Source organism: Crotalus tigris, unplaced genomic scaffold, assembly GCF_016545835.1.
Source record: "Crotalus tigris isolate CLP2741 ecotype Arizona unplaced genomic scaffold, ASM1654583v1 scf7180000017628.32516253702:7417878, whole genome shotgun sequence".
Taxonomy (NCBI): Eukaryota; Metazoa; Chordata; class Lepidosauria; order Squamata; family Viperidae; genus Crotalus; species Crotalus tigris.
This window is the reverse complement of record NW_024096523.1, coordinates 2,592,251-2,619,386: the sequence shown is the minus strand read 5'-3', so window position 1 is coordinate 2,619,386 and position 27,136 is coordinate 2,592,251. Positions and strand designations below refer to the sequence as shown.

At 40.0% G+C, this 27,136-nt stretch overlaps 1 protein-coding gene across 2 annotated transcripts in view; it reads left to right on the top strand.

The window, feature by feature from the left end:
• The window catches only part of CRYBG2 (crystallin beta-gamma domain containing 2), a 53,156-nt gene extending 32,164 nt beyond the window's left edge, over positions 1-20,992 (top strand). For both annotated transcript variants that reach the window (XM_039334204.1, XM_039334203.1), the window contains exons 5-20: positions 24-180; positions 435-574; positions 2,405-2,531; positions 5,166-5,201; positions 7,006-7,142; positions 8,094-8,220; positions 9,504-9,646; positions 10,414-10,540; positions 11,158-11,190; positions 12,343-12,455; positions 13,399-13,528; positions 14,883-15,022; positions 16,421-16,544; positions 17,132-17,290; positions 18,249-18,408; positions 20,528-20,992. In XM_039334204.1, the coding sequence (XP_039190138.1) occupies positions 24-180; positions 435-574; positions 2,405-2,531; positions 5,166-5,201; positions 7,006-7,142; positions 8,094-8,220; positions 9,504-9,646; positions 10,414-10,540; positions 11,158-11,190; positions 12,343-12,455; positions 13,399-13,528; positions 14,883-15,022; positions 16,421-16,544; positions 17,132-17,290; positions 18,249-18,408; positions 20,528-20,616 (1,942 nt within the window). In that variant the 3' untranslated portion in view covers positions 20,617-20,992. The remainder of the gene's footprint in view (positions 1-23; positions 181-434; positions 575-2,404; positions 2,532-5,165; positions 5,202-7,005; positions 7,143-8,093; positions 8,221-9,503; positions 9,647-10,413; positions 10,541-11,157; positions 11,191-12,342; positions 12,456-13,398; positions 13,529-14,882; positions 15,023-16,420; positions 16,545-17,131; positions 17,291-18,248; positions 18,409-20,527) is intronic.
• The last annotated feature ends 6,144 nt before the right edge of the window (positions 20,993-27,136 follow it).

Here is a 27,136-nt window from a genome sequence, read left to right as displayed (position 1 = left end):
TGTTCCTTTCTGGTTCTCTCCAGCTGGTTGATGTATGAAAAGCCCCGATTCCATGGGAGGAAGTGCGTGTTGGCTGAAGGGAACGTGGAAATCACTAACCCTTGGAGAATGTACTGCGAGGAAGAGTCAGAAAGAGAGAATGCCCCATTCCGTATTGGTTCTCTCAAGAGGGTTGTGCAGGTAAAGGGGACTGAGTTCAAATTATAACCCTAAGTGACTGAAGCTTCAATTTTTCAATGCAAAGCACTTGACAGTATTTTGAATGACTTGGTTGATGCATTAAGTCTGCCTTGACCAGGATCATCTAGAAAATTATTTTCTGAAAAACAAAAAGTTTTATCGACTGTTGAAATATATAACCATTACTGAATGCTAGGAAGTAGTGATTATGGAAATCAACTCTTTATCCATTAACAAGCTAAACTTCTTTGCAGGATTACAAATTCCCCGAGATCACTTTTTTTGCGGAGGAAAATGGTGAAGGGAGAAAACAGAGATTCACCAATTCTGCAGAAGATTTACGAACATGCGGGCAACCCTTGAACGCAGCATCTATCATTGTACACTCTGGCCTGTAAGACACTTCTTTTTTCTCCTGTTTTGGGTACCCACTTTATAAGAGGTGATCTTGAGCTAAAGTGCTTGACTTCTTTTTATAGAGACGAAAATAGATAGATAGATACCCTTTATTGTCTTTTTTTTTTTACCTGTGGGCACATTGGCACACATTAAAAATGAAATTTAGTTGCTTGTTCTCAAAGTGTTCTCATACATAACACATATTTAAATATGCTATATACAACATATGTGTAAATCTATACCCTTACATATAAATAACACACATATTAATCACTGACCATCTTGAATACGTTACAAACAGAGGAAGCTTTAGAGTTCACAAGGTTAATACTGTATGGAACAAAACTATGGCTGAATCTGGATGCTCTGCTTCGGATACCACGGAGCCTCCTCCCAGAAGATAACAAGGAAAACAGGTCGTGAAGAGGATGTGGATCCTGCTCAAGCAACGCTTATATGCTATGTCCTGGATGGAAGGGAGGGAACTGCTAATAATCTTTTCTGCCATCCTCATCACTCTCTACACCACCTTCCTGTCTGAAGCAGGGATGCTTCCAAACCAGACTGTGATGCTGTATGACTGGATGCTCTCAATCGTCCCCCTGTAGAAAGTGGTCAGGACAGGGGAAAGAAGATGTGCTTTTCTCATGTACGCAGAAAATGCAGGCGCTGCTGTGCCTGCTTCACCAGTATCTCGCTGTTGAGCAACCAAGCCAGCCTACTCGTTAACTGCACACCCAGGAATTTGATGCTGGTAACCATCTCCACAGGTGAATCATTAATGCACAGAGAAGTGTGGCTATGCCTGCCTTTTCTGAAATCGACTGTGATCTCTTTGATTTAGATAGATCTGTAGAGTGGCCATTAGCTCCTTCTCTAATGGAAGGCTTATTGGTTACTAGCAACAGTTCCACACAGAGGAACATTGATGTGTGGCTAATTTACTAGGTAGATGGCTAATAGAATCCACTGCCAATGTCAGTGAGGGGTCCTGTTGGGATACTGGGACCACAACAGCTGCTAGAGAAGATGCCAGTCCTGCCAAAACATTTAAGAGCTGAATATGGTCTGTTCATCTGGGTACTCATTTCCACCCAGTCTCCCGGGACATGATTGCCACATTTTATGGAAACGAACAAAATGTGCAACGAGAGAGTAGTACTTTCACATAGTCCCTGTTCATTTCAAAAGAAGTAGAATCCGACTCTGACCTAATGATTTCAAGATTCTGATATTTTGTGCTGCTTATGATAAGCTGCTTATACTGTGGTTGAGTCCTGCATTCTCTGATTGCAAGAGAGATGGCTCGGTCAAGGTACCGGTGGAAAAGTGGTCTTGATGCTTTGTCTGCAGCTTCTCACAACTGGTTCTCACATCCATTTGGAAATTCAAATGTTTATTTATTTGAAGCTTTTAAGGGCAAGCTCTGCAGACTATTTCTCAACTTGCTTGGAAAACCCAGCATACTATTGAAATTTTCATACAAATAATCCATGATTCTTCTTGTTCAGATTTTTCTTTTTTCTTTGCACACAATACAGAATTCTGTACATGTATTGCTCTGAACTGTGTGTTTTATAGATATTTTGCTTATTTTGTGAGTTGGGGTAGATTGTAAAATTTGAAAATGGACGAAAACCAACCAATCATTGTCTTCTAATTTACATATTAGTCTACAAAACACAAATTGGGCTAGTTGATTTAAGACATTAATCAAACAAACTGTCTCCTTCCAGAAGATCTCTTGGGACATTCAATTCCATCCAGTAGGCATGTTAGCATTATTTGTTTTGTCAGTTCTTTTATAGATCTCTCTATTCCACAGGTGGCTCGTTTATTCCAAACCATTCTTTGATGATGACCCATATGTCTTAGAACCTGGTGGGTATCCCAATTTGCAAGCCTGGGGTGCAAAGGACCCGTCCATTTGCTCCATGCATCCAATTAAACTAGTAAGTATCCCCTAAAAAATAGCAATAGCATTTAGCTTATATATTGCCCATGGTGCTTTACAGCACTTTCTGTGTGGTTTACAATGTCAGCATATTGCCCCCAACAATCTGGGTCTTCATTTTACCAACCTCGGAAAGATGGAAGACTGAATCAACCTCGAGCTGGTCAGGATTGAACTGCTGGCTGTGGCCATATTTTGCCTGCAATACTACATTCTAACCACTGCACTATCAGGGCTCTTTATGCATATACGTTATTAACAGCACATGACCAAGCAAGTTAACATCACACAGAATCTCATTAGTCAGATTTAAAGTCAGGAAAAGGTACTACTGATTCTTGGAAAACGAATACATTTACATATTCTAGCCCTAATGTTCTAATTCATTAAGGCAAGGTCATCGTGAGTTGTTTATTCCTTTTTATACTGATTCCTTAATGGATGAACTAAGATCTCAAGAGGCAAGTTCATCTGGTCCTCAGTTGCCATGTCTTGGAGAAGTTCTCAAACCCAGGGAATTCTACTACTGTGACTTTATTTGTTCATTTGTTTGCACTTTAGATTTACATTTGCATTTTTGCTTACTGGAGAATTTGGGAGGTTGAAGTCCACACACCTTAAATTTGCCAAGGTTGAGAAACCTTGCTTTAGAGCAGTGTTTCCCAACCTTAGCCATGTAAAGGTGTATGGATGTCAACTCCCAGAATGCCCCAGCCAGCCTTGCTGACTAGGGTATTCTGGGAGTTGAAGTCCACACATCTTAACATGGCTAAGGTTGGGAAACATTGCTTTAGAACAGAATTCTCCAATCTTTCTCGCTTGCTGGCCAATGTGGGGGAGGAGATGATTTCATGTGAGCAGTGGGCACATATGCCCACCTGTTTGTGCTAATGGAGCATGCATGCATGGGCTTGTCCCCTGCTTGCGCAGCTATGAATGCTTGTGCGCTTGCCCACCACTTTCGCAGCCTGGTTCTGCTCTAGAGCTTCATAGTCTTAAAAGGGGGAATTTCTTCAACTGCAATTTGAGCCAGAAATAAACCATGTGAATTAGCTGAGAAACTAATAACCCTTGAGGATCCCATCAATAAGGAACTCATGTAGGAGCAGCACAAATTCCACATATGGAAATCCCGAACCTGTTAAACATGCAGACAACAAAATTTATTTTGCAGATTGCCTATGTCTATTTGTTTCTCACCCTGAGAGGGCAGATTTAAATACTACAGGTGCAGCAATTTATTTAAAAAAAATGAGGTGCTATTTTCACCAAATGTATTCAACTGGTATTTTACTTGTGCAAGTCAGCTGAATGACAGGTTTGTTTTTTTTAAGCACACATGTCTTTAATTTGTTTAAGAAAAGTGTAGTGCCTCATACAAATGAATGCATGTCTGTTTGTACATTTCTTCATTACTTAATCATTGCTTACTTAGTTTATTTAAGCAAGTGAGATGTGTAACCAGATGTTACACTGTGGAATGCAAGTTCACTGCTTTTCATTCCACTCCCTTTCTTAATTTTCTATCTTTTCCACACACCCTCCTTCCATAAGTACATTCAGTTCTGATTGGGCTGTTCTAGGAATACCTCTCTTTATATTCTTTATTTTTAGGGAGTTGTTGTACTTTGGCCAACATTGCGTTGCCCTGAAGCCACTGTCAGTCCCATGCTGTGGCACAAATTGCAGTTTCAGCTAACACAGCAAACTCCTTCCTTTCTGATTGATTTGGAAATCAGTGAAGTGACTTAGGCAACCAAATTCTTTTCTTAAAAATGAAACCAGTATTGAACTGTTAGAATAGCAGCACAGTAAAAACATCAACAACCTGCTAAAGGAGCAAATGAATGAAGGCTTGTTTGCACGTTCTTCAAAGATATACAATTTTTATCAAATGGCTTTGGAAGAAAAGGGAACATTTTGGTACTAGTAATGTGATTGTTTCTTCCACATTTTTTTTTAAAGAGTACAAGACCTTTTGTCTTGATTGAGGGGAAAAGTATAAATTTTGTTCAATTCTCACCTCTTTCAGGGGTGAGAGTGTTAAAAAAATGACGATGGCAATAGCAAATAAATGAAGCCCTGGCCTTTTTAGTGATACGTTAAAATGGACCAAGCTTTGATCATGTGGTTGCAGTTGCCATTTTGACTTTTTTGACCTCCACGTGCCCCCTTGCTTTTGCCTATCTGCACTAGGTGAATTAAGCAGTTTCTACAGTTTCCAGCACAGATGCTTTCATCCACAACATAACTTTTTTTTTAAAAAACAACAACAAAGAAGTCACAGCCCAAATTCATTGCTATAAATATGGTTATTTTATTTTTAAAAGAACTAAGGAACCAAAGCATTCTGCTTGCACTAGTGAATTGGTCAAATTGGTTTCCCCCCCTTGCCTTTGAACTTTTTAAATGTTAAGTGTATGTGAGGAAATTTGAAATGTTTAACCAATTCCTATTTTAATATTGAAAGCAAGACAGTTTTGATGGATGATAATCTAATGTCAGGAAGAATTCTTGTGCAAAAGTGGAACCAGAAAATGTCTTAAGAATCCAGATAATGATGAGTTGAAAAGGAAACCATAATCAATAGATCCATTTATAAAATGTTCTTTTTTGTTTATTCTCATTTCAGGGTTCCCCAGTTGTTGAAACCCCTGCAGAGCCAAAGGTAATGGGATCATGAACAAGTCTGATCATTGGATAGAAATACATCCTTGCAAAAAGTAGAGATAGAGAATCTGAGTTTCCTGCAAAATTGCTTTTTTTTTTTTAGCTGAACACATTAAAAGATATATATATTATAGTTTGGACATCAGAACCATGCTACCTTTGTATGCACAATAAAATAAGAATACAAAATAGGCCAGTCTGTACATTTTCTAGAAACCTATGGGCTTTATTTTACGGTAGACTTTATTTTATGGTGCTTGCAATTTACATATTTCTAAAGATTTTACTTTAGAAATCTCCAGAAATGGTTTTGAAATTTAAGCCGCAGTTAGATTAATTCCATTAATATGCTGAGTAGGACTCGTGGGACATATAACACATAATGCACCCCCTTGATGCTGCCGTTAAAATCTGCCTTCTTTTATCTCACTTCCCTTCTTTCAGACCCTCGCATCTTCTCACAGACTGTCAACTGAAATCTGTTCTTGGGGGCTGCACATGCACTTCCTATAAACAGAGAAAATTAAGTGATAGATATTGTGACATTAAGTAGAAGGGACTGAGTCTGCTTAGAAAGGATTAAGATCAAATTTGCTGATTAAACTGGCTTCTGAAATCAATAGAAAGTTGAACAACTTGGCAAGCAGGACATTTCTGCTTTCTACAAGGGGTTGGTGTCAGGAAAAACAGACTTCCGTTTTTTAGACCACAAAGGTACCTAACATATAGAAGTGGAAGAAAATACTCTTGCGTATGTGTCAATCTCGGGGGGGGGGGATCCAGATAAGAATCACAACCAGATGAGCTATTTCTACTTTAGTAAAACTATATTGAAACAATCTTGCAAGTATAAAAGTACAACTATTCCCCCCCACACACACACCAGTCTCCTTTACAGCCCAAGAAACTAGGGGAGGGGTCTCTTTTAAGCCTCTTAATGCTCCAACTATCTAGCTGTGAGTGATATTGCCTCTTATTTGACTTCTCCCTTGACAGCATCTCTTTCCCCATTCCCCCAAGGTCTTTTTCACCTATCCTTACACTATATCCATAGATAGAAAATTGGGCATAAAAAGATAAGCATGTGAACTTAGATGAAAGAAAGTTAAAAAGTGTCAGACAGAGTCACTTATTTGAGTTGGGCAGCTAGAAAAATTGATTAAACAATCAAATAAAAACTTACCTTATGTAAGGTAAACCTTACAGCTTTCATTGACTAGCTGATTACTTCCCAAATTCTTTTAAATTCTGTATATAGGTAAGTCCTTGACTTATGACTGAAATAGAGCCCAACATTTCTGCTATAAGCAAGGCAACTGTTAAGTGAGTAGTGCTCCATTTTATGACCTTTTTGCCCCATTTGTTAAGCAAATTACTGCAATTGTTACGTGAATCATGTGATTGTTAAGTGAATCTGGCTCCCTGCATTAATTTTGATTGTTGGAAGCTGGCTGGGATGGTTATAATTTGTGATCGCATGATCCCAGAACCAGTGCAATTGTCACAAATACATGCCAGTTGTCAAGGGCTTGAATTTTGATCACATGACCATGGGGATGCTGCAATGGTCACAAGTGTGAAACCCAGTCATAAGTCAATTTGTTCAATGCTGTTGTAACTGTGAATTGTCACTAACAGAATGGTTGAAAGTCAAGCTCTGTAATTTGTGATTCAGCTCCTTGGGAATCTCAGCATTTACTCATTCCTCCATCCCAATATTTTTTTTACTCTTAAAGTCAGTATTAAGTAATATGTGTAAGCCAAACAAATGTTCATTTCATTCTCCATCATTTTCTTCCCAGATTCTAATTTTTGAAAGGCCACATTTCCAGGGTCGTAGCTGGGAAGTAAGCCAAGATATTTACAACTTAAGGAAGTCAGAAAACAACCAGGATTCTATGATGTCGACTGCTGGTTCTCTCAGAATCATGGGAGGCTGGTGAGCAATTTTTGATAACGTGATTTCCCCCGTTTGTATTATGTTGCTTTGCCTATAGCAGTTCAGGGAAGCAAAAGCAAGGCAAAGACAAGCCACACTGGGCTTTAAAAAGCACAAAGCACGAAGCTGAAAATACCAGCCTGAAGATGACGAATGAGACTTCGTCGAAACGTCGCCAAGACACTTCCAATTTTACGCGGGAGAAAACCCGAATTTTACGCAGGAGAAAACCCGAATATATATATTGTATATATATATATATATACAATAAATAAGATGCAAAAATATTGTATCAGTAACTGGACAAAGGAATTACAAAGCTGTATAATTAGTACTCAGTATATCCTTGATGAAAAATAACCATAATACATTGTTATTTTTAATAACAAGGAAAAGGATTTTAGAGATCTTTTTCAATTTCTGAAACGAATACTAAAGTTTCCACTTTCCACCAAAAAAATTCCCTTCCTTTGCCCTTGCTTGTTTTCTGTCTCATACATTTTTTTAAAAGAAAGATTAATTTAAAAAGAAAAATACAAAAAGACTATTTTCGCTGCAGGAATCATATTGTCCTTTGTTAAATAGGCTGATTTGGGAAAGGAGAGAAAGAAAAATCCCAAAGGTGCTTTTCCAAAAAGGCAACTGGACTTTCTTGGTTTTTTTCCTTGAAAACGTTTGGTCTCTCATCCAAAAAGCTTCTTCAGTTCTGACTGATTGGTCAGTCGCCATTCAGTCAGAACTGAGGAAGCTTTTTGGGTGAGAAGCAAAATGTTTTCAAAGAAAAAAACCAAGAAAGTCCAATTGCCTTTTTGGAAAAGCACCTTTGGGACAACCAAGACCTGGATGATTGAGAATCTCTTTAGACTTGAGAGAAAGAAGCACTTTTATATTCAGGAATAGAGTAGTTGCTTCTTTTCCCCTCTTTTATTGTTGGTGTATTGTCATTTCCAGCTGGGTTGGCTATGAGAAAGAAGGTTTTCGTGGCCATCAGTACCTATTGGAAGAAGGAGAATACTGTGACTGGACAGACTGGGGTGGCTATAATGAAGAGCTATTGTCGCTGAGGCTGATCCGGACAGTAAGTCTGCCTGTTTGCTCACTGAATTGAAAATAGGAGATCTATGGTGCTTTGGTCCTACAGCATTATCTAAGGCAGTGGTTCTCAACCTGTGGGTCGGGACCCCATTTGGGGTCGAACGACCATTTCACGGGGGTCGCCAAACAACGCAGTCCGCCATTTTTTCCCCCTTTTCCTTAGCTGTGCTACTCCCTTTTATTCTATTGGCTTTTGAAAGCCAATAGAATAGACTCTCTTGAATAGAGTCTAATTCTATTGGCTTTCAAAAGCCAATAGGAATTGTCCAGGCTGTATCTGCCCTGCTGAGCCCGCCAAAAGTCCCATTCTGCAAATGGTGCTGCACCAGTTGAGTAGTCCTCGACTTACGACCGGTTGAATAGTCCTCGACTTACGACCGGTTGGGGTCGCAGCCTTAAAAAGGTTGAGAAACACTGATCTAAGGAAATATTTAACCTTTAAAATAATGTTTCTCAACCACAGCTACTTTAGAATGTGTGGACCTCAACTTTCAACTCCCAGAATTCTTGCTGGCGGGAGAATTTTGGGAGGGACATCCATTGATCTTAAAGTTGCTAAGATTGGGGAACATGGCTTTAGAGGATGGATTTCTAAACTTTTCACTATCACATTTCTCATGTAATCTTAATGTACCCAACTCCCTTAAAAAAATCCAAATATCAAAACGAACATAAACCATGAGAACAATACAATGAGACTGGTGGTCATAGTGGTGGGGTAGACGTAAAAAAAAAGGTGAAATATTCATAAAAAAGTGGAATATTGAAACGGTGGGATATCCAACACAAGGGGGCAACCACACAAGTGAAGGTGGTTTAGACTTAACAAAGACATAAAAAAGCAAATTTTGTGCCTTCTCTACCACCATGATACTTGAAAATAGTATCATGATGCCTCCTCTACCACCAAATACTTGAAAGTAGTATTTTGAGAAAGGTGGATTTATTATAACCATGTACACATGGTCCTTGATTTACAACCACAACTGAGCCCAAAATTTCCATTGTCGAGCAAGATAGTTCTCATGACCTTTCTTGCCAGAGTTAAGTGAATCACTGCACTTGTTAAGTTAGTAACACAGTTGTTAAGTGAATCTGGCTTCTCCATTGATTTTGCTTATCAGAAGGTTGCAAAAGGTGACCACATGACCCCGGGATAATTTGAGTTTCATAGGGCAATCCTAGGCCACTCTACCAAGAACATGGGTAAATAATATTGCTACATTATGATACATTCACTTTTTTTTTTTAAATCTCTCTGAGTAGGACTTTTTGGACCCAGCCATTGTACTTTTTGAAGCCATGGATTTTGAAGATGGCCCCTCTGTTGAGCTCAGTGAGGCTCTGCCAGATGTTGAGCTGGCCAGCTATGGCATCATGACACAGTCCATCCATGTCCTGAATGGAGTGTGAGTATTTGCTGAGGAAATGTAGAGAGACCACCTTGATGGGAACAGGCAAAATCTGTTACCTGAAACTTTCTTTCTGTTCTGGGCAAGAAGATGATGTTCAAAAATGGATGGTACAGAGGCCTTCTTGATTCACCCATTCCTCATTTAATGATCAAGTACCCTTTCAACGATCAGGTTGTTAAGTGAAATGGTCACTAAGAGAGAAAGAGAGAGAGAGATGCAGCAAAGATCGTTGCTTACTGCTGTCTCAAGGAGAGAAACTTAGTAATAAGGAGACATTTCTTGACAGTGAGAACAATTAATCAGTATCACGTCTTGCCTTCAGAAGTTGAGGGTGCTCCATCACTGGAGGATTTTAAGAAGAGATTGGACAGGCATTTATCTGAAATGCTATAGGCTCTCCTCTTTGAGCAGGGGGTTGGACTGGAAGACCTCCAAGGTCCCTTCCAATTGTGTTATTCTGTTATGCTGTAAGTTGTCTCATATCGCTCCATCAGCATTACTCAGTGCATCTTACACATGTACTATATTGGGATATCAACTTTCTAAATTCCCAACCAGCAATGTTAGCTTTCAAACTTCCTGTCTCAATTTTGGCCAGGCTGTAACCTCAACATTCCTGGGACCAAAGTTTTAAATCAGTAACTCTAACTGTTTTCAGACGATAACAGAAGGGATAGAACTGATACCTCACCAGAACACTATTTTGGACTAGTACATGAATATGGACTTGTGGATAATTTTATTCCCTTTGCTGTGACTAGGTGGGTAGCCTATGAAGGCAAGAATTTCAGTGGGGAACAATATATTTTGGAGAAAGGAGTATATCGCAACTGTGAAGACTGGGGAGCAACCAATTGCCAGATTGCCTCCGTGCAACCTGTCCTACAGGTAAGGTCCAGACGTCTGTCTTCACTTCCTTCCAGTTCAGATATGATGTCCCTCAACCCACATTCCAAGTCTCCAAGCAACCTTCTGCATTTGCATATAGCCCTCCTGGTGATCTGAAGTAGGAACTCCATTCCATTAAAAAAAGGAGAAGCCTTAAAGTTTTGCCTTGTATGCTCTCCTATCTTCTTCAGAGATTAACAACTAAGCAACGAGCAGTGTGGTCAATCTGTCTGAACACAATGTTTTTCAGAGAATTCTTTTAGTCCAAAACTGAAAAGAAGTTGCAGTGCACTGGCCATTTCCCCATTTGAGATGATCTCACTCACATAGTGAATTCTGTAGCATAGTTACACCTCTTTTTTATTTTGTGCTAGCTAGATCATCCAATCAGTAATAAACTCAGTGTGGGATTCAGCTGTTTTGCACCAGTTCGGCAGAACCAGTAGCTAATTTTTTGTTGCCCAGGCCCAGAATGGACTTCCGGAAGTGGCATCCACACAGAGAACCGGTTGTTCACCTATTTGAATCCCACCACTGAATAAACTGTACATTTCTCTAACCTGATCCAAATACAGTATCATAATTTATTTTTATTTCCCCACCTCTTCCTCTACCAGGTTGGGGAACGCAGCCTGTTCTTCATTTCTAAGGTGAGCAACTGGTATTGAGAAGTAAGGCATGAATGTAGTTCTTATGTCACATTATGCTACTCTAGCAAGATTACCACATTTGAGTTGATTTGGTCCATTAGCTCAGAGGTGGGCAAACCCAAAGCTGTTTATAGGCTTTACATGATGCTTGTTGAGCCTTTACTAAACTTGACCACTGATCCTATTTTGCTTCCCTCGCCTATCCCAATAATAAATAAAGGCTGTATTTAATATAGCTTTCCTGAAATTTCGTAATCTTTACCCTGCTTATTCTGGTAGCCTTATTGCCATAATTCCTGTGTTCCTTGCAGGCAATTAGCTAAATAAAAATTAAAAGTGCCGCACACCTCTCCTCCCAGATTAAAAAAAAAAGATTGCTTTCTCCTGTAGTAACTGGATGATGAGGTTATTTATATTTTATAGATATAGTATTTTCAGAGAAGAAGGATGGATAAGAATCATATTGTTATAGCAATATGTTAGATTCATCAATGAAAATACGGTAGTCATCTTCCTTTGAATGCCTCCCCACAGGCCTTGGCAACTTTAAGATGGGTGGACTTCAACCCCCAGAATTCCCCAGCCAGTATGGGGAAGGCAAAACAATTTCCTTTCCTTAAGAAATTCTGAAAACCATCATTTTAAAAACAAAATGGTTACAACTGTGGGACAGTTATTCCAAGCTACTTCAGTCTATCTCAGTGGTGGTGAACCTATGGCACGCATGCCAGAGGCAGCACTCAGAGCTCTCTCTGTGGGCACACTTGCTGTTGCCCCAGCTCGCCTCCCCCCATGACCCCCTCACCAGCAGCCCCCTGGAGGAGAGTCGCCCCCGAGTGTGGCCCACGCGGAGCAGAGCAGCCAAGGACATGGCAGCCAGGCAGCGTGGACAAGACTCTGCCTCATGCCCCATCATGCAGAGTTGATGCTGCAGGGTGTGGGCAGAGGGCGTGGCCACCATTGGCGCTGCTGAGCTGCCTGGGTGACCTGCGGTGGGCCCTGTAGGCGGTGAGTGGCCCTGCGGGCAGGCAGGGTGGGGGACAGGGTGGGGGGGAAGCAGGGGCGGGGCCAGTTTTTGGGCACTCGGTCTCTAAAAGGTTCGCCATCGCTGGTCTATCTCTTGTTCACATCAAGATATTTTTGACTCCCTAGATCCAACTCTTCTCCGAACCTAATTTCTCGGGAAACTCCATGACTTTTAAGGAGGACCAAGCAACTCTTCCAGAGAATTTAGTCCCCCATTCCTGTAGGGTCAATGGAGGCAGGTAATGATCTCTTGTCAACAGGACCTCCCTCATTCATTCTCATTTGGTTCTTGCCATTCTGCCAGTGTTTCCTGTTCCAGATCCCAAAGAAATGGTGCTCAGGTTCCCTTTTGCTTATAGAAAAGGAGGTAGGATCCAGAAGTTTCTACAGGAGGGAATTAGAGCAATTCTCAAGGGGAGGGAAGTCTATCCAAAGTACAGTTCAGAGAGTGAAATGACTCAGTGGGTTGATAATTTTTCATATAAAGCAGCAACGTCAAAGCAGTTAAAATATAACTCTGAGTCATTTTGTGGGGCTTCCCCAGACACTCCTGTCAACTGAGCCATTGATGTCAATGGGGAAAAAATAACAGAGGAAAAAAAATTACCATAACATACGTAGAAAGAAAAAGTGGGCGGAGAGAATAAAACCAACATTTTCCTTTTGAGCTTCTAGGAAACTTAATAAGACGCAAAGAGGAATTCCTATGCCTCCTTTGGGCTTATATATATATATATATATTATATATGTCCTTAATGGTTGTAAAAATACGAGTATATTTTATATATATAAGAGCCGAGGTGGCGCAGCAGTTAGAGTGCAGTACTGCAGGCCACTTTAGCTGACTGTGTTCAGCAGGTCAGCAGTTCAAATCTCACCGGCTCAAGGTTGACTCAGCCTTCCATCCTTCCGAGGTAGGTCAAATGAGGACCCAGATTGTTGGGGGCAATGTAAATATATATATATACATTGCTTACTGGTGTACACCGCTTAGAGAGTGCTTGCACTTAAAGCGGTATATAAGTCTCATAAAATAAATAAAATAAATAATATATATATTGCTATTCAGATGGTGTTCAGGTAAATTTCAAAGGGAGATCAAGTTTCCATGAACTATAATTGCTTCTTTGATCACTGCCTCTAAAGTCACACACAAGTCACATTCAAATTGTCTCTTCTTAGCTGGATTCTTTATGATGGCCACCATTTTGATGGTGAGCAGCACGTTCTCTCAGAAGGCGAGTATCCAACACTGAGCTCCATGGGTTGTGCCTTCACCACAGCTATCTGCTCTCTGAAGAAAATCCCTATTGTAAGTCATGACGATCATCCTCCTAAGCCTTTATCTGACGTTCTTATTACTCAGCTGCTGCCGAGAAAACTACATGGACATGGACATGTCCAAGAGTCAAGTTTGACTCAAGTAAAGAGTCTTTCTCTTTTTGATTGTCCAGTTTTGGGAGGTGTAAGTTCAAGATAGGAAGAGGATACCTTTTCACATTAGAAACAATTAACTTAAGAAACTGCTTGGTACAAGATATGGAAGGGTTAAAGGGGGGGATGGGGGGAGGGATTTTATTGTAAAAGTTTATAAAAATTTCAATAAAAAAAAGATATGGAAGTTACTGGTCAGCTAGTCAAAATAACTGCAGCAATTTGATTTAGAAAAGTCAGGGCAATTTATTAGTGCTGGAGGCATCAAGAAGAGCATTCTTCCTGTCCATGGGCTTCTGGCACTGCCATTCGGTCACTGTGGAAAGGAAAGTGCCAGGCTAGGTGGCACTTTCCTTTTTAGGCTCCTCTTATGTGTTCATTCAATATTTTTTTATCTTGTATTTCTTTTACACTTTGTTGTGTTGTTTATTGGACTACAATTCACATCGTCCTCAGGCAACTTGATTATAGGCTGCACACCAATGATAATGGGAATTGTAGTCTAACATACTTCTGAAGACCCCCTCTTGGAAGGGCTGTCTTATACTGTCCATTATCGGTCTGTTTTTCCCCACTGAAGCCTTGATAAAATCCAAATCAAATGAAATCTATACCCTTTGGAATAATTGTTATTGTTACCTGTTAATGATCATCCTCATCTTTTCCAAAATAATTCTCATTCACTTGAAATTCTTGTAATTAGAGTAGCAGCTGCTCAGGGAATTTCCAACTTGCATGCCAATCTCTCACCAAAGAGCTTTCCCATCATACATTGAGGCTGCCTACATGACGTAGTTCAGTGGTTCTCAACCTGTGGGTCGGGACCCCATTTGGGGTCGAACGACCATTTCACGGGGGTCGCCAAACAACGCAGTCCGCCATTTTTTCCCCCTTTTCCGTAGCTGTGCTACTCCCTTTTATTCTATTGGCTTTTGAAAGCCAATAGAATAGACTCTCTTGAATAGAGTCTAATTCTATTGGCTTTCAAAAGCCAATAGGAATTGTCCAGGCTGTCTCTGCCCTGCTGAGCCCGCCAAAAGTCCCATTCTGCAAACGGTGCTGCACCAGTTGAGTAGTCCTCGACTTATGACCGGTTGAGTAGTCCCGACTTACAACCGGTTGGGGGTCGCGGCATTAAAAAGGTTGAGAACCACTGACGTAGTTTGACCAAATAACCCCCACTCTGTTTTCATCTTGTTCTCTGCTCTTCCTGGTTTGTTTGTTTTTTACAGTTCTTCTCTGAGCCTTCCATCTTCCTGCATGGACTGGAGTGTTTTGAAGGGAAGGAGATTGAGTTGAATAGTGAAGTACGCAGCCTGAAAGCTGAAGGGTTTAATAATCACGTGCTCTCCATCCGGGTAAAGGGTGGGATGTAAGTAAAGAAAAAACAAGGGGATGGACTGTTCGCTTTGCGTTGCATTTGTCTCCTTCCAAACCGCAGATTCAGCCCAGCTTCTTCATTTATCTGAACTTTTGAATGCACTTTCAGTAGTGTATACAGGTAGTCCTTCACTTACATCAGTTCATTTCGTGATCGTTTGAAGTTACAACGGCACTGAAAAAAGTGACTTATGACCGTTTTTCATACTTATGACCTTTTGCAGCATCCACGTCGTCATGTGATCAAAATTTAGGTGCTTGGCAATTGGTTCACGTTTACGACGATAGTGTCCTTGGGGTCACGTGATTCCCTTTTGCGATCTTCTGACAAGCAAAGTCAATGGGGAAACCAGATTCACTTAACAAAGGTGTTACTAATTTACCAACTGCAGTGACTCACTTAACAACTGTGGCAAGAAAGGTGGTAAAATGGGGCAAAACTCACTTAACAAATGTCTCACTCAGCAACAGAAATTTTGGGCTCCATTGTGGTCATAAGTTAAGGACTACTTGTACATTCTTATTCAAATTGTTTCCTCCTTGTGTAGGTTGTATCAGCCATTTCCGCCACTGAGCAACGTTTTTATATGCGTATTCTTGTAATATATGTCTTTAGGTGCATGTTTTGCATTTGTTCTTATTTGGTTGATCTGGCTTTGGTCTTAAGCTTTTCCAAACCTGTTGCTGTGATGCTGAAGGATTCTGGGTTTTGCCTTCAAGTCAGCATTGACTCTTGGCAATTGCCTGGAATGGTCCCTGTAGTTTTCTTGCAAAGTTTTTAGAAGTGGATTGCCATTACCTCCTTCTTAGGACTGAGAGAAAGTGACTGGTTTAAGGTCAACCAGATTTGTGCCTAAGGCAGGACTAGAACTCACAGTTTCTAGCTAATGCTTTGACTACTACACCAAACTGACTCTCACTGACTGAAGGATTGGGTGGATTGAAAGCCAACACATCCTGAGAGAACACTAATTGGGGGCAGTTGCTGTAAAATTATCATTTTTCAAGGCAGTATGCATTTATCCTTGACACTGATTGTGTAAGCGATCAGTGTATGGGGTCCTTGGTGCTCTCTGAGCTTAGTTGTTTTCTTGCAGGCATTTCATTACCCAATTAGGTAACATCATCAGTGCTTAGTTGAGTAGCAATCACCATTACCTGCATAGTTGAAAAGCTGGATAGTAATCACTATTACTTTTTTGGATAATGAGATGTCTGCAAGAAAACAACCAAGCAACAAGGATTTCATAGTTCAACCATGAGCTACAAATATTCACTTCTTTTGGTATAATGAAAGTATCTGGGTAAAAAACATTTGACAACTGATACTGATCAATGACCTTTTTGCTAATGTTTTTCCTCCTATGACCGGTTTGATTCCAATTCACAGCTGGGTGCTATGTGAACACAGTGACTTCCGAGGCCATCAGTGGGTTTTGGAATGCACGGAGATCACCAACTGGCTGAAATACAGTGGGATTCAACAAATTGGCTCCCTGTATCCCATCAAGCAGGTGGGTCTCATAGTTTTCTGATCATCTGGGATGGATGGATAAACATAGACGGAATTGAATGAATACATGTGACTACTAGACTCTCCTCTTTGCTACTTGTGCAGGGATGTTAGAAAAAAAAAACCAGAACAAATAGATATGAGATTTCTATGTATGTTATAACTAAGAAATAAGTACATATTGGCTCTACATCTAAGAAAAGATTGCAAGTCTGTATTAAGAACAATATCTCAAGAGTCTAGCTCTTTTGGAAAGACAATGTTTGTAAAGTAGTGGTCTCTTGTCTCCTGAAAAGGAAGCAGGATGTTTTTCTCTTTATACGGTGCATTTCTTCTTGGGGCCAGGAGTTGGGTGAGATGACTTTTGTGGTATCTTTCAATTCTATGACAGCTGTAGTTCTTTGCAACCAGAATTTTCTGCCTGTGTTTTTGTTGCTCGGTGTTCCTATAACATCCAACCATTCCCAATCTTGTAGACACTATAGAAATGTCATTCCATGGTACAGGACTTGTTTACAAGCCCAGACAATTCAAACTAATTCACAGTGTTATCATTTTTAACATTCATCTCTCCTCCCCTTTTTGCAGAGAAGGATCTATTTTCGAATAAAAAATCAAGAGTTGAAGACCTTCCTTTCTGTGCCTGATGATGTTGAAGATATGAAAGCTGGACGAGTTATGGTTTCAGAGATCAATGACCAGAACAGCTGCATCTGGTACTATGAAGAGGGACTTATGAAGAACCAAGTAAGGGCCTTCATCCACTTGGATAGAGATAGAGGTGGAGGCAATCAAGAATGTATCAATCTGGTTCTAGACATACCCAAACATTTATACCAGGTCCAGGGAGCTTGTCTCCCAGTAGGGTAAATAGTGTAGAAACAAGCAAGATGAGTAATATCCTAGATGTGGGACTTGCAACATAAAGTTGCAGAATGGAGTGTATCAGTTCAGAATTCCAACCATTTCTCCATTTGATCTCCTCATTAGATTTCCATCCCACTTGCTCAAAATCTCCCCATCCCTGGAGTGAAGTAAACAATTCATCTTGCCCATCTATATTGGCTGTTTCAGTTTTTCCAAGCTGAAGATTCTGTTTTTTCTAGATAATCAATATATAGTAATTATGATCCTGTACTAGCTTTAGCAGAACGCTAACTCTCTACAGATTTTTTAAATATTTTTTGTAGTGGCACTTGGGCCATCCCTTAGATCACACTGTTGCCTCCAAAGACAGGCAAGATTGTCCATTCATCCATAGAACTGTCAGAAAAGAGATTTTCAGGCCCAAAGTGTCCAAAAGTCAACACTGTTTCCTGGAATCGTTAATCAGATATTTCTGCCCCCCAAAATTCATTTGCTTCTCATCCTGGAGTTAATAAGTAGCCATCATGATGAGAAACCATTGACGGAGGTGTATCATCCATGAGTTTAAAATCTTCTGATTGAAGACCTTCACCATTAAAGTCTTGCACAAGCCAATAACTTCCATATATGTTGGAGTATAATCCCTATAGTCTCAGCCAACCAATCCAATTCTATCTGGTGATCATGGAGGTTGTCCTCCAAAATATCTAGACCAGATCAGATTGAGGAAAGATCCCATAATTTAATGCTACTTTGATGATGAAAATAAAAAAAAATATTAATAATGGTGCTTTTTATCAGAATTCGTAAAAATGCTTATCCTGTTCTTGGTTTTCAGATTGCACCCAATATGAGTCTCCAGGTAATTGGTGCAGCTGCAAAGGGCACCAAAGTGATTTTATGGTCTGACAGTCGAATGCCCCGGCAGACATGGAGAATTGATTCATTTGGAAGAATATGCAGCCAGATGTTTGAAGATAAAGTTCTAGATTTGAAAGGTAAGAGAACGGCTCTCTCTGTGTGTGTGTGTGTGTGTGTGTGTGTGTGTGTGTGTGTATGATAATCCTGACTTAGCTCCAAATAACAGTTTCAGAAGACAGGATTTAGGAGAGACTAAACAACCTGTGTTGGGCCATTGTTTCTAAGATAGTTGCTTATCATTCCTCAATGTCTTCAACAATAACAGAACTTCTAATATACTGCCTTCCCTAGAAAAATTGGGATACATTAGAGATGTATCTGCCTTGAAAATAGCACACATTGAACTGCATAGCACAGTCAAACATCAGCACAGGAAATATTTTGTGGCATTTTGTATTATGTCATAAACTATTTTATATTTAAAGCATAAAGTATTTTATAAAATCTGCCAAATTCCAGTTCCACAGGAGACATGGGTCCTAGATTTTGGATGTATTTTGTAAGTTAGTCCATTTCAAACGGTGCACCGTTTTGCCCAGTTGAAGATTATAGAAATTAGAATTTTATTAGCATATAGTTTATTCTGGCAGGAGCTATCAAACCATAGCTGGATCAGTCTTCACTCATTATAATTTCCTCCATTCCCAGGACCCGGTTCCTAGAAATATCTTCTATTTATTGCATTACATAATGGTGAATGCATGTTTAAAATGCTTACTATATATGCGCTATCTCTTATTAATATAGTAATACATAAATATGCAGATATTGTAATATAGTAATATAATACTTGATATTGCATGTATTGAATATTTTATAGTAATGTTTAAATACATTCCTAATATATATTACAACAGTATATACAACAAGTAGTTCTTGATCTTGTTTTTATTACAGGCATTATGTCAGTAATTTATAAATATGTATGATAATATCTTACATATTACAGCAATATTTAATAGTTGACATTGTTTAAATTGCTTATATGCATTATGGTAAAATATGCAATATATATTACTTTATATTATGTAACTATTTTAAAATATTTATAAACATTTTCTCATGATAACATATACAGTATAGTTACACAAATAGCTAATACAGCAATATAACATTTCATGTTGTAAAAGTCTTTAAAATGCATAGATACGCTATGTGAAATGGAATACATTATAATAATATAATTTTTGTGCTTAAAATGCATATATAGATAATGCATATAGATACGCTATATAATATGCTATAATTGTTCTCTTATATGTTTAAAATGCTTATCTGCATTTTCATAGTAATATTTCATACACAGTATAATATATAGCATGGCTAATTGCAGTAACATAGCACATGATATGCATTAATTCCCAGTGATTATAAGAATTTATAATATTAACTTAATATGGTCCTTTAATTTGCAAAATCTTTCAAATTCAGGCCATTTTCTCACAGCAAATCTTCCTGGTAGCTGCTCTCCTTCTTGGACCAACGTGCCAGCAGCCACGTTGAAAAAAACGAGCAGAGCCAGGGCCCAAAATACATCGAACTTAATTTAAAATTAAGGTTCATGAACATTCAAATGGAATGTCTTAATACTGTCAATAGGATTACTCTTGGTGTCTTTCTGCTTTCCTCCTGGCCATATAAAGTTACATCACTGAAAAAAGTGACATATAACTGTTTTTCACACTAACGACCGTTGCAGCATCCCCAGGGTCACGTGATTAAAATCTGGACGCTTGGTTCATATTTATGACAGTTGCAATGTCCCAGAGGTCACGTGATCACCTTTGGTGACCTTCTAAGGCAGGGGTTCTTAACCTTGGCAACTTTAAGACTTGTGGACTTCAACTCCCAGAATTCCTCAGCCAGCTTTGCTGGCTGAGGAATTCTGGGAGTTGAAGTCCACAAGTCTTAAAGTTGCCAAGGTTGAAGACCCCTGTTCTAAGGAGCAAAGTCAATGGGGAAGCCAGATTCTCTTAACGACCGTGTTCCGAACAACTTCACTCACTTAACAAATGTCTCAGTTAGCAACATAAATTTTGGGCTCAATTGTGGCCGTAAGTTGAAGACTACCTATATTGGAAGAAGCTGGTATTGATATCGGAAGAAATTGATTTCCCGCGTTGTGTCTGCTATTTAGGTGTAACTTCCTATGGCTTCTTTCCAGTGCACACTCACCCTTTCCTCCTGTCTTGCTAGGAGGCAGAACCTACGACCGGGATCACGCTGTCCTCTGGGAGTCATCTGAAGAGAGACCCACACAGATTTGGGATATTCAAGTGCTGTGAAGAAGGCAGGAAGGGGATCAGGAGCAGAGCAGAAGCTCACCTTGCAAGTCATCCATCTTTGGGGTGGAAAAAATTAACCATGTTTTTGGTCAGCCTAAGCCACCTGTCCTTTCCCAAAGCTCACAATCTGAAAAAAAGCACAATTGTTTAATGATACAGATTTGAGACTGATTTTCTCAGTCTTTTTGCACTGAGCATATGCTTCCTTCTATGCTCCTTTTTTTTTTTAGCTGTCCAAAATGATGCTTTCCGAAGTACAATTCGAAGAACAAGTCATTCACCGTTGACAGGGCTGGGACTCAGGCAGGAAGAGGTATCCCAGCTGGGTTGGATATTTAAAAAGAAATTCAATTAGCATAAGAACCTATACATACATTAATATATATATATATATATATATATATATATATATATATATATATATATATATATATATATATATATATATTTTGTCTATGGTCTTTGGTTATGTTTTTTTCCAACGTAGCTAAGGACTGCTTTGCCAGCTAAGAGCCTGTGAAAACACCATGACACGATGACGAACGACTTCGGAATGCGTCATTTGTCAGCTAAACTTCCAAAGGGCAAGAAGGAAGCATAACAAGAACCAAAAAGATAGAAAACATCTATATATATATATATATATATATATATATATATATATATATATATATTAAAATCAATAAATAGTTGAACACCAAGAGAATAAAATTATACAAAAGTTAAAAATGTACCCAAGAGTCATATTTTTACTTGCATAGCTGATATATATATACCCGTGAAAACCTCAGAAAACATATATATACATACATACATACATACATACATACATACATACACACACATATATCTGCATGCACAATCATGCTTGTGCCTTTTACTCTTTTTTTCCTAAGGGAAAGGCTTTCCTACCTTTAAAAATTCTATTTATGTATCTATGTACTATAAGATGCTTTTATAAACATACCTTTCTCTGGTGGATTTGCTTGATTCTCTTATTTCCCACTGAAATAGGCTCCAGGGATATGATGGCTATGTAAATACACAGGATTATGAAAATGGTTAGGCACTTTGTAGCGTCTGCCTTGGCAGAAATAAAGGGTAACAAACGTTTCCTGTAGCAAGGTTAAAGTCTTTCTACAGTACTTTTCCATTTAGAATTCTTTTTCCAACTCTTTCTTGCAGAATTCTTTTTGCTCAGAAATATTCTTTCACTTTATTGCAAGGGTGTCAAACTGCCAGCCTGTGGGCCGGATGCTTCATGCCGAAATTGCGTCCACCCCAGCTCTGGCAATGGGGAAAAAGTCGCAATATGTCGCAACACATCACGTGACATGGCAAGTTTGACACCCCTGCTTTATTGCATGCACTGTATATCTGAAATCTTCCCACAGCGTATCAGTAATGTTAAAATTTGAGGACGGTTAGCTGGCACACACCTGTAAGGACATAAAATATACAGAACTAGTCCACACAGTTAGTAACTAGCTGGGATCCAAAACATTATCCAAATATAAATAAAAGGCTCATTGAGCTACTGATAATCTATATTTCTTTCTATCAAATCATTAGACAGACTCTTTGATTTTTCAAAGCCTTGGTGGAAGATTACAGTTGAGTTACAAAAATAATTGCATCTCATCATAGTTTCAGCCATGGGAGGGCAATGTTTGCTTTGAATTGTATGTTGCAGTTTTGATGGCAAATCAGTTCTCACGTCTTCTATTAAGGAGGAGAGATTCTCATATGACATTGCCCAGAGCCACATTCAGCAGAGCCATAACTGATGGGGGCTTTTTCACAGGAATATGTGAGAAACTAGGTACAAATATATTTTGACCACCCTCTCTAAAGCGACATCTATCCCAGTGATGGCGAACCTTTTAGAGACCGAGTGCCGCAACCCAAAACCCACTTATTTATTGCAAAGTGCCAGGGCCGCATCAGCATTGTGGTGCCCTCAGGGAGGGGCAGCAATGCACCTCTTGGTGCCACCTTTGGCATGCAAAAGCCGGGGGCACAAAAATGGGCCACCATGCGGCAAGGGGCAAAAACGGCCGTCGCCGTGCCGTGGCATGCAGATACAAAGTGCTGCACCATACAAGAACAGGGCAGGCCTGGTGAGTATCATGCAGGCACTAGCCCTGCCCCATCTGCAGCACGTGCGTGTTTGCGGCCGTGTGCTCGCATGCACACATGTAAAATGCTTCCCCCTCTCTTTTCTTCCAGTCCACCAATCGACAATGGTTGGTGACCTCTGCTCTACCACTTCTACTCGAGCTTGCTAGTCTGCCGCTTTGCCTCCTTTGTGGTGGTGGGGGGGCTCCTGGGGGTCGGTGGCGGCCTGATGGGCCTGTGCTGGTGGCAGTGGCACGTGTGCCAACAGAGAGGTCTTTAAGCGCCGCCTTTGGCACGCGTGCCATAGGTTCGCCACCACTGATCTATCCTATAGAACTGCTATAAAGAATATTGGGAACCATTTCTTTATATTTGCTTTTATTTTCAATTTAATTCTCCCCCCCCCATTCTTGTACATTTTAGCTTTTTCTCTGTTCCTTTTCTTTTTTTCATTCTTTACTTTCTATTAGTCTGTGTTAGCTTTTATCTTCTTGTTTAAAAGTTTTTAGTAACAATTATATATGTATATTTTAAAAAAGGAATATGTCAAAAACAAATGCACGTGGCATCTGCCTTACAGGTTAGTTATGCCATTTTTTTAAATTTATTGTCCTGATGAGTCTTTTAAAATGTTCCTGCACATAATAAGTGACCTTACTTTCAGAGGAGAACCAAATCAGTGCTCAGATGGTCGACTTAAGTCAGAAGCTATGGAGAAAACTGCGGGATTTCCATTCTTTTTAGAATAATGGATACTTTTTCCTGGGTACTCAAAACAAAACCACCCCTCTCTCCTACTATTAAACTTATCTTTCGGTAAAGTAGCTGCCATAGAGGGCTTGGCACAAAACACTGATCTAGTACAGGGCTCTCCAAACTTGACAACTTTAAGACTTATGGACTTCCACTCCCAGAATTCCTCAACCAGCCATGCTGGCTAGGGAATTCTGAGAGCTGAAGTCCACAAGTCTTAAAGTTGCCAAGTTTTGAGATTCCCGATTTAGCAGAAAGCAAAGTAATGAAATAATTTTCTTTCCTCCTCTTCAACATTGCAGAGTCCTATCAACCCTTCAACTTGCTTTTGTCTTTTCCTGGCCAGAAGGGCACAAGATAGTAGTGTCTTTTCACTTTTCTTTTCTAAAAATGCTTATGCAGCTTACAAGCAATATTGGAAACGATTCTGAAGTCACACAGAGGAATGCTTGGCTTATTGGTGTCCATAAATGCTATGTGGAGGACCCCTGGAATAATGAGAAAAATGTATCTAATCAGATGTCACATATCTTCAAAATGACCCATAAACCCATCAAATTCCCACCTTTCTTTGGAATAATTTTTCAGGGGCTCCATTTAGAAGAAAAGGAGAAATTCCCATTACTTTAGTGCAGGAGTTCTCAACCATGGCAACTTTAAGATTTGTGGACTTCAACTCCCAGAATTCCTCAGCCAGCAATGGAATTTTGGGAGTTGAAGTCCACAAGTCTTAAAGTGGCCAAGGTTGAGAACCCCTGCTTTAGTGGCTTGAGGTCCCAAAACAAGAGAGTATCTTCACTTTAGAAGCAGTGGAGAAGACATTTCACGGCAAGCTACATTAGTTCCTTTCTTGTTTACTTCTGGCCAGCATCCCAGCCACATACTGGGAAGAAATTACATCAGATGTGGGAGGGAAAAGTTTTCCTTGATGCGTAGCTGGTTATGACAAGGTCTTTGGAGTACTTTAAGGACCAAACAGCTGAACAGGTGGAATATGGAAGCCTTTGCATTTGTCCTTAAACCAACAGAAGTCAACAAAGTTGTAGAATGTGCTGTAGAGCAGGGGTCTTCAAACTTGGCCCTTTTATGACTTGTGGACTTCAACTCCCAGAATTCCTCAGCCAGGCACGCTAGCTGAGGAATTCTGGGAGTTGAAGTCCACAAGTCATAAACGGGCCAAGTCTGAAGACCCCTGCTGTAGAAAAATTCCATTTCTGTAGAAGTATCCTGCAGAGCAGTCTTTCTCAGCAAATTTAAGAAGTGTGGATTTCAACTCCCAGAATTCTCTAGCCAGCATACTGGCTAGGGAATTCTGGGATTTGAAGTCTAGACATCTTAAAGTTGCCAAGTTTCAGAAACACAGCTATAGAGGGGTTGTTCCTGGTTCCTGCTCTGCTTTAATTGCCTCTGCTTTAGGTCCCTGCATATTCATGAGTTCCTCATTAGCTAATGAATGACAAGCATGTTGACATTGATTTTGAATGGTACTGGAACAAGGAGACAAACTTTATTGAGTGAGAGTGCAGCGAAGGGTCCATAAGGCTTTCTCATAGGCTAGGGGTGTCAAACTGCAGGCCCACAGGCCGGACGCATCACATGGAAACCGCGCCCATTCCATTGCCAGCAATGGCAAAACCGGCCCAATACATTGCGCGATGTCACGTGACGTTGCAAGTTTGACATGCCTGTCATAGGCTATGAAGTAGAAGGAGGCAATGTCATGTTGTCAGGGCATGTTGATATTGTGGCTAGGTGCAAATGGGAAATGACTCTATGGATGGAGCTGTCCTAGCTGTAGAGTTTGTCAGTTTTTCTCCAGGGCAGGGGTCTTCAAATTTGGCCCTTTATGGCTTGTGGACTTCAACTCCCAGAATTCCTCAGCCAGGCATGCTAGCTGAGGAATTCTGGGAGTTGAAGTCCACAAATCATAAAAGGGCCAAATTTGAAGACCCCTGCTCTAGGGTTTCATGAGGCTGCCTAATACCCTCCCCCCTGTGTGTGTGTGTGTGTGTGTGTGTGTGTGTGTGTGTGTGTGTGTTCAACAGGGTGGGGTGGGATAATCAAAGTACTATAACTGAAAGGTGGCACTTCCTCTTCCTCTGTGTCTTTGAGCAGAAAGAAGAGGTAAGACTGAGTAAATACTCTGGTAGATAACAGGAAACTGTTTCCTTTCTTTATCTGAAACATCAGGTTCACATGTTTTATAGGCAATGGAGCATGATGTATGTATCAAAGCAGAGTGGGTGAGGGACACACACATCCTCTTTCGAACACTGAAACAAAATAAATGCCAAAGACAAACCTCCAGGGTATTATACTAGTGCTTAGTGCAGGGGTCTTCAAACTTGGCCCTTTTATGACTTGTAGACTTCAACTTCCAGAATTCCTCAGCTAGCATGCCTAGTCATAAAAGGGCCAAGTTCGAAGACCCCTGGCTTAATGTATCCTCCTCTTGGTTTTTCTTAAATTTCTTAAATCTTTCCCATTTTGATATGCAACTCAATATAAAATTCCAACTGTGGGATTTTGCTCCAACTTAAGAAATTAGCACCAGAGACACATGTACACACACAGTCACAAAATGAATGGTTTAATGCACTGCCTTCCCCTCCCAACGCTGTCTCCATGAATTGATGGTGATAAGAGTTGAAGATAGAAAAATTACCCACTTCCTGGATGGTGCATTGTTCGGCTCCAGTGTGTGTAAGATTACCAGCTTTGTAGGCTTTGTGGCTGTCACCAGAAATGAGGAGGCTCTGTAAAATGAGCAGGTGTTTTGGCAACTTGACATTCTCAGAAGCTGCAGAATGTTTGCAAAAAACAAAAACAAAAAACCAGTAGCGCTGTTTTTTGCCAGTTTGAGAAGGAACACAGTCAATAAATAAGGGGGGAAAAAAGGGGGAGGCATATTTGTGTTTAACAATGGCCACAAGTTTAGGATTAAATCTGAAATAACATTAATTTTGGGATTGCATTTTTATTGTTAGTGGGAGGCGTCAGTCTATTGAAAATATAAAGTAGCTAATTGGGGCGCCTCCAGAGACATATATACAACATACATGTATCAGGATACCATACCAGAAACTGGTGTGGTCTCCGAAGACTGGAGGAGAAGAAATATTGATCCCTGTTTGAGTTCTAATAGAACTCAAGAATTGGAAGGGCCCTTGGAGGTCTTCTAGTTAACCCCCGCTGCTAAGGCAGGGGACCCTATACCAGGGGTAGGCAATCTTGGCTCTTTTATGACTCGTGGACTTTAACTCCCAGAATTCCTGAGCCAGCCATCTTAAACTTGCCAAGGTTGAGAAAGTAGACTACAGGCTTAATATGAGCCAATGGAGACACAGCTGCTAAATGAGGCAAATACTATAGAGGATTATAAAGTCCAACTCATAGGATATAGTAATCTCTTTCCACTTAGCCCAATCTTTTTATGTCCCTATGAGTTGCCTAAAAAAGTTAGAAATTGAGTTTTATAAGGTGAGATCAGACTGATATATATGCAATGAACTCCATCATCCAGGGTTTCTCCTCTCTTTGCCTTACTTTCTTCAAAGAATTCAGTTATTTTGCACTTCTGTGGTGCTACTAAGCAGCCTTGCCTTGAAGGGTTTTCTTAAATAACCCAGACAAATAAAAAAAAGACAGC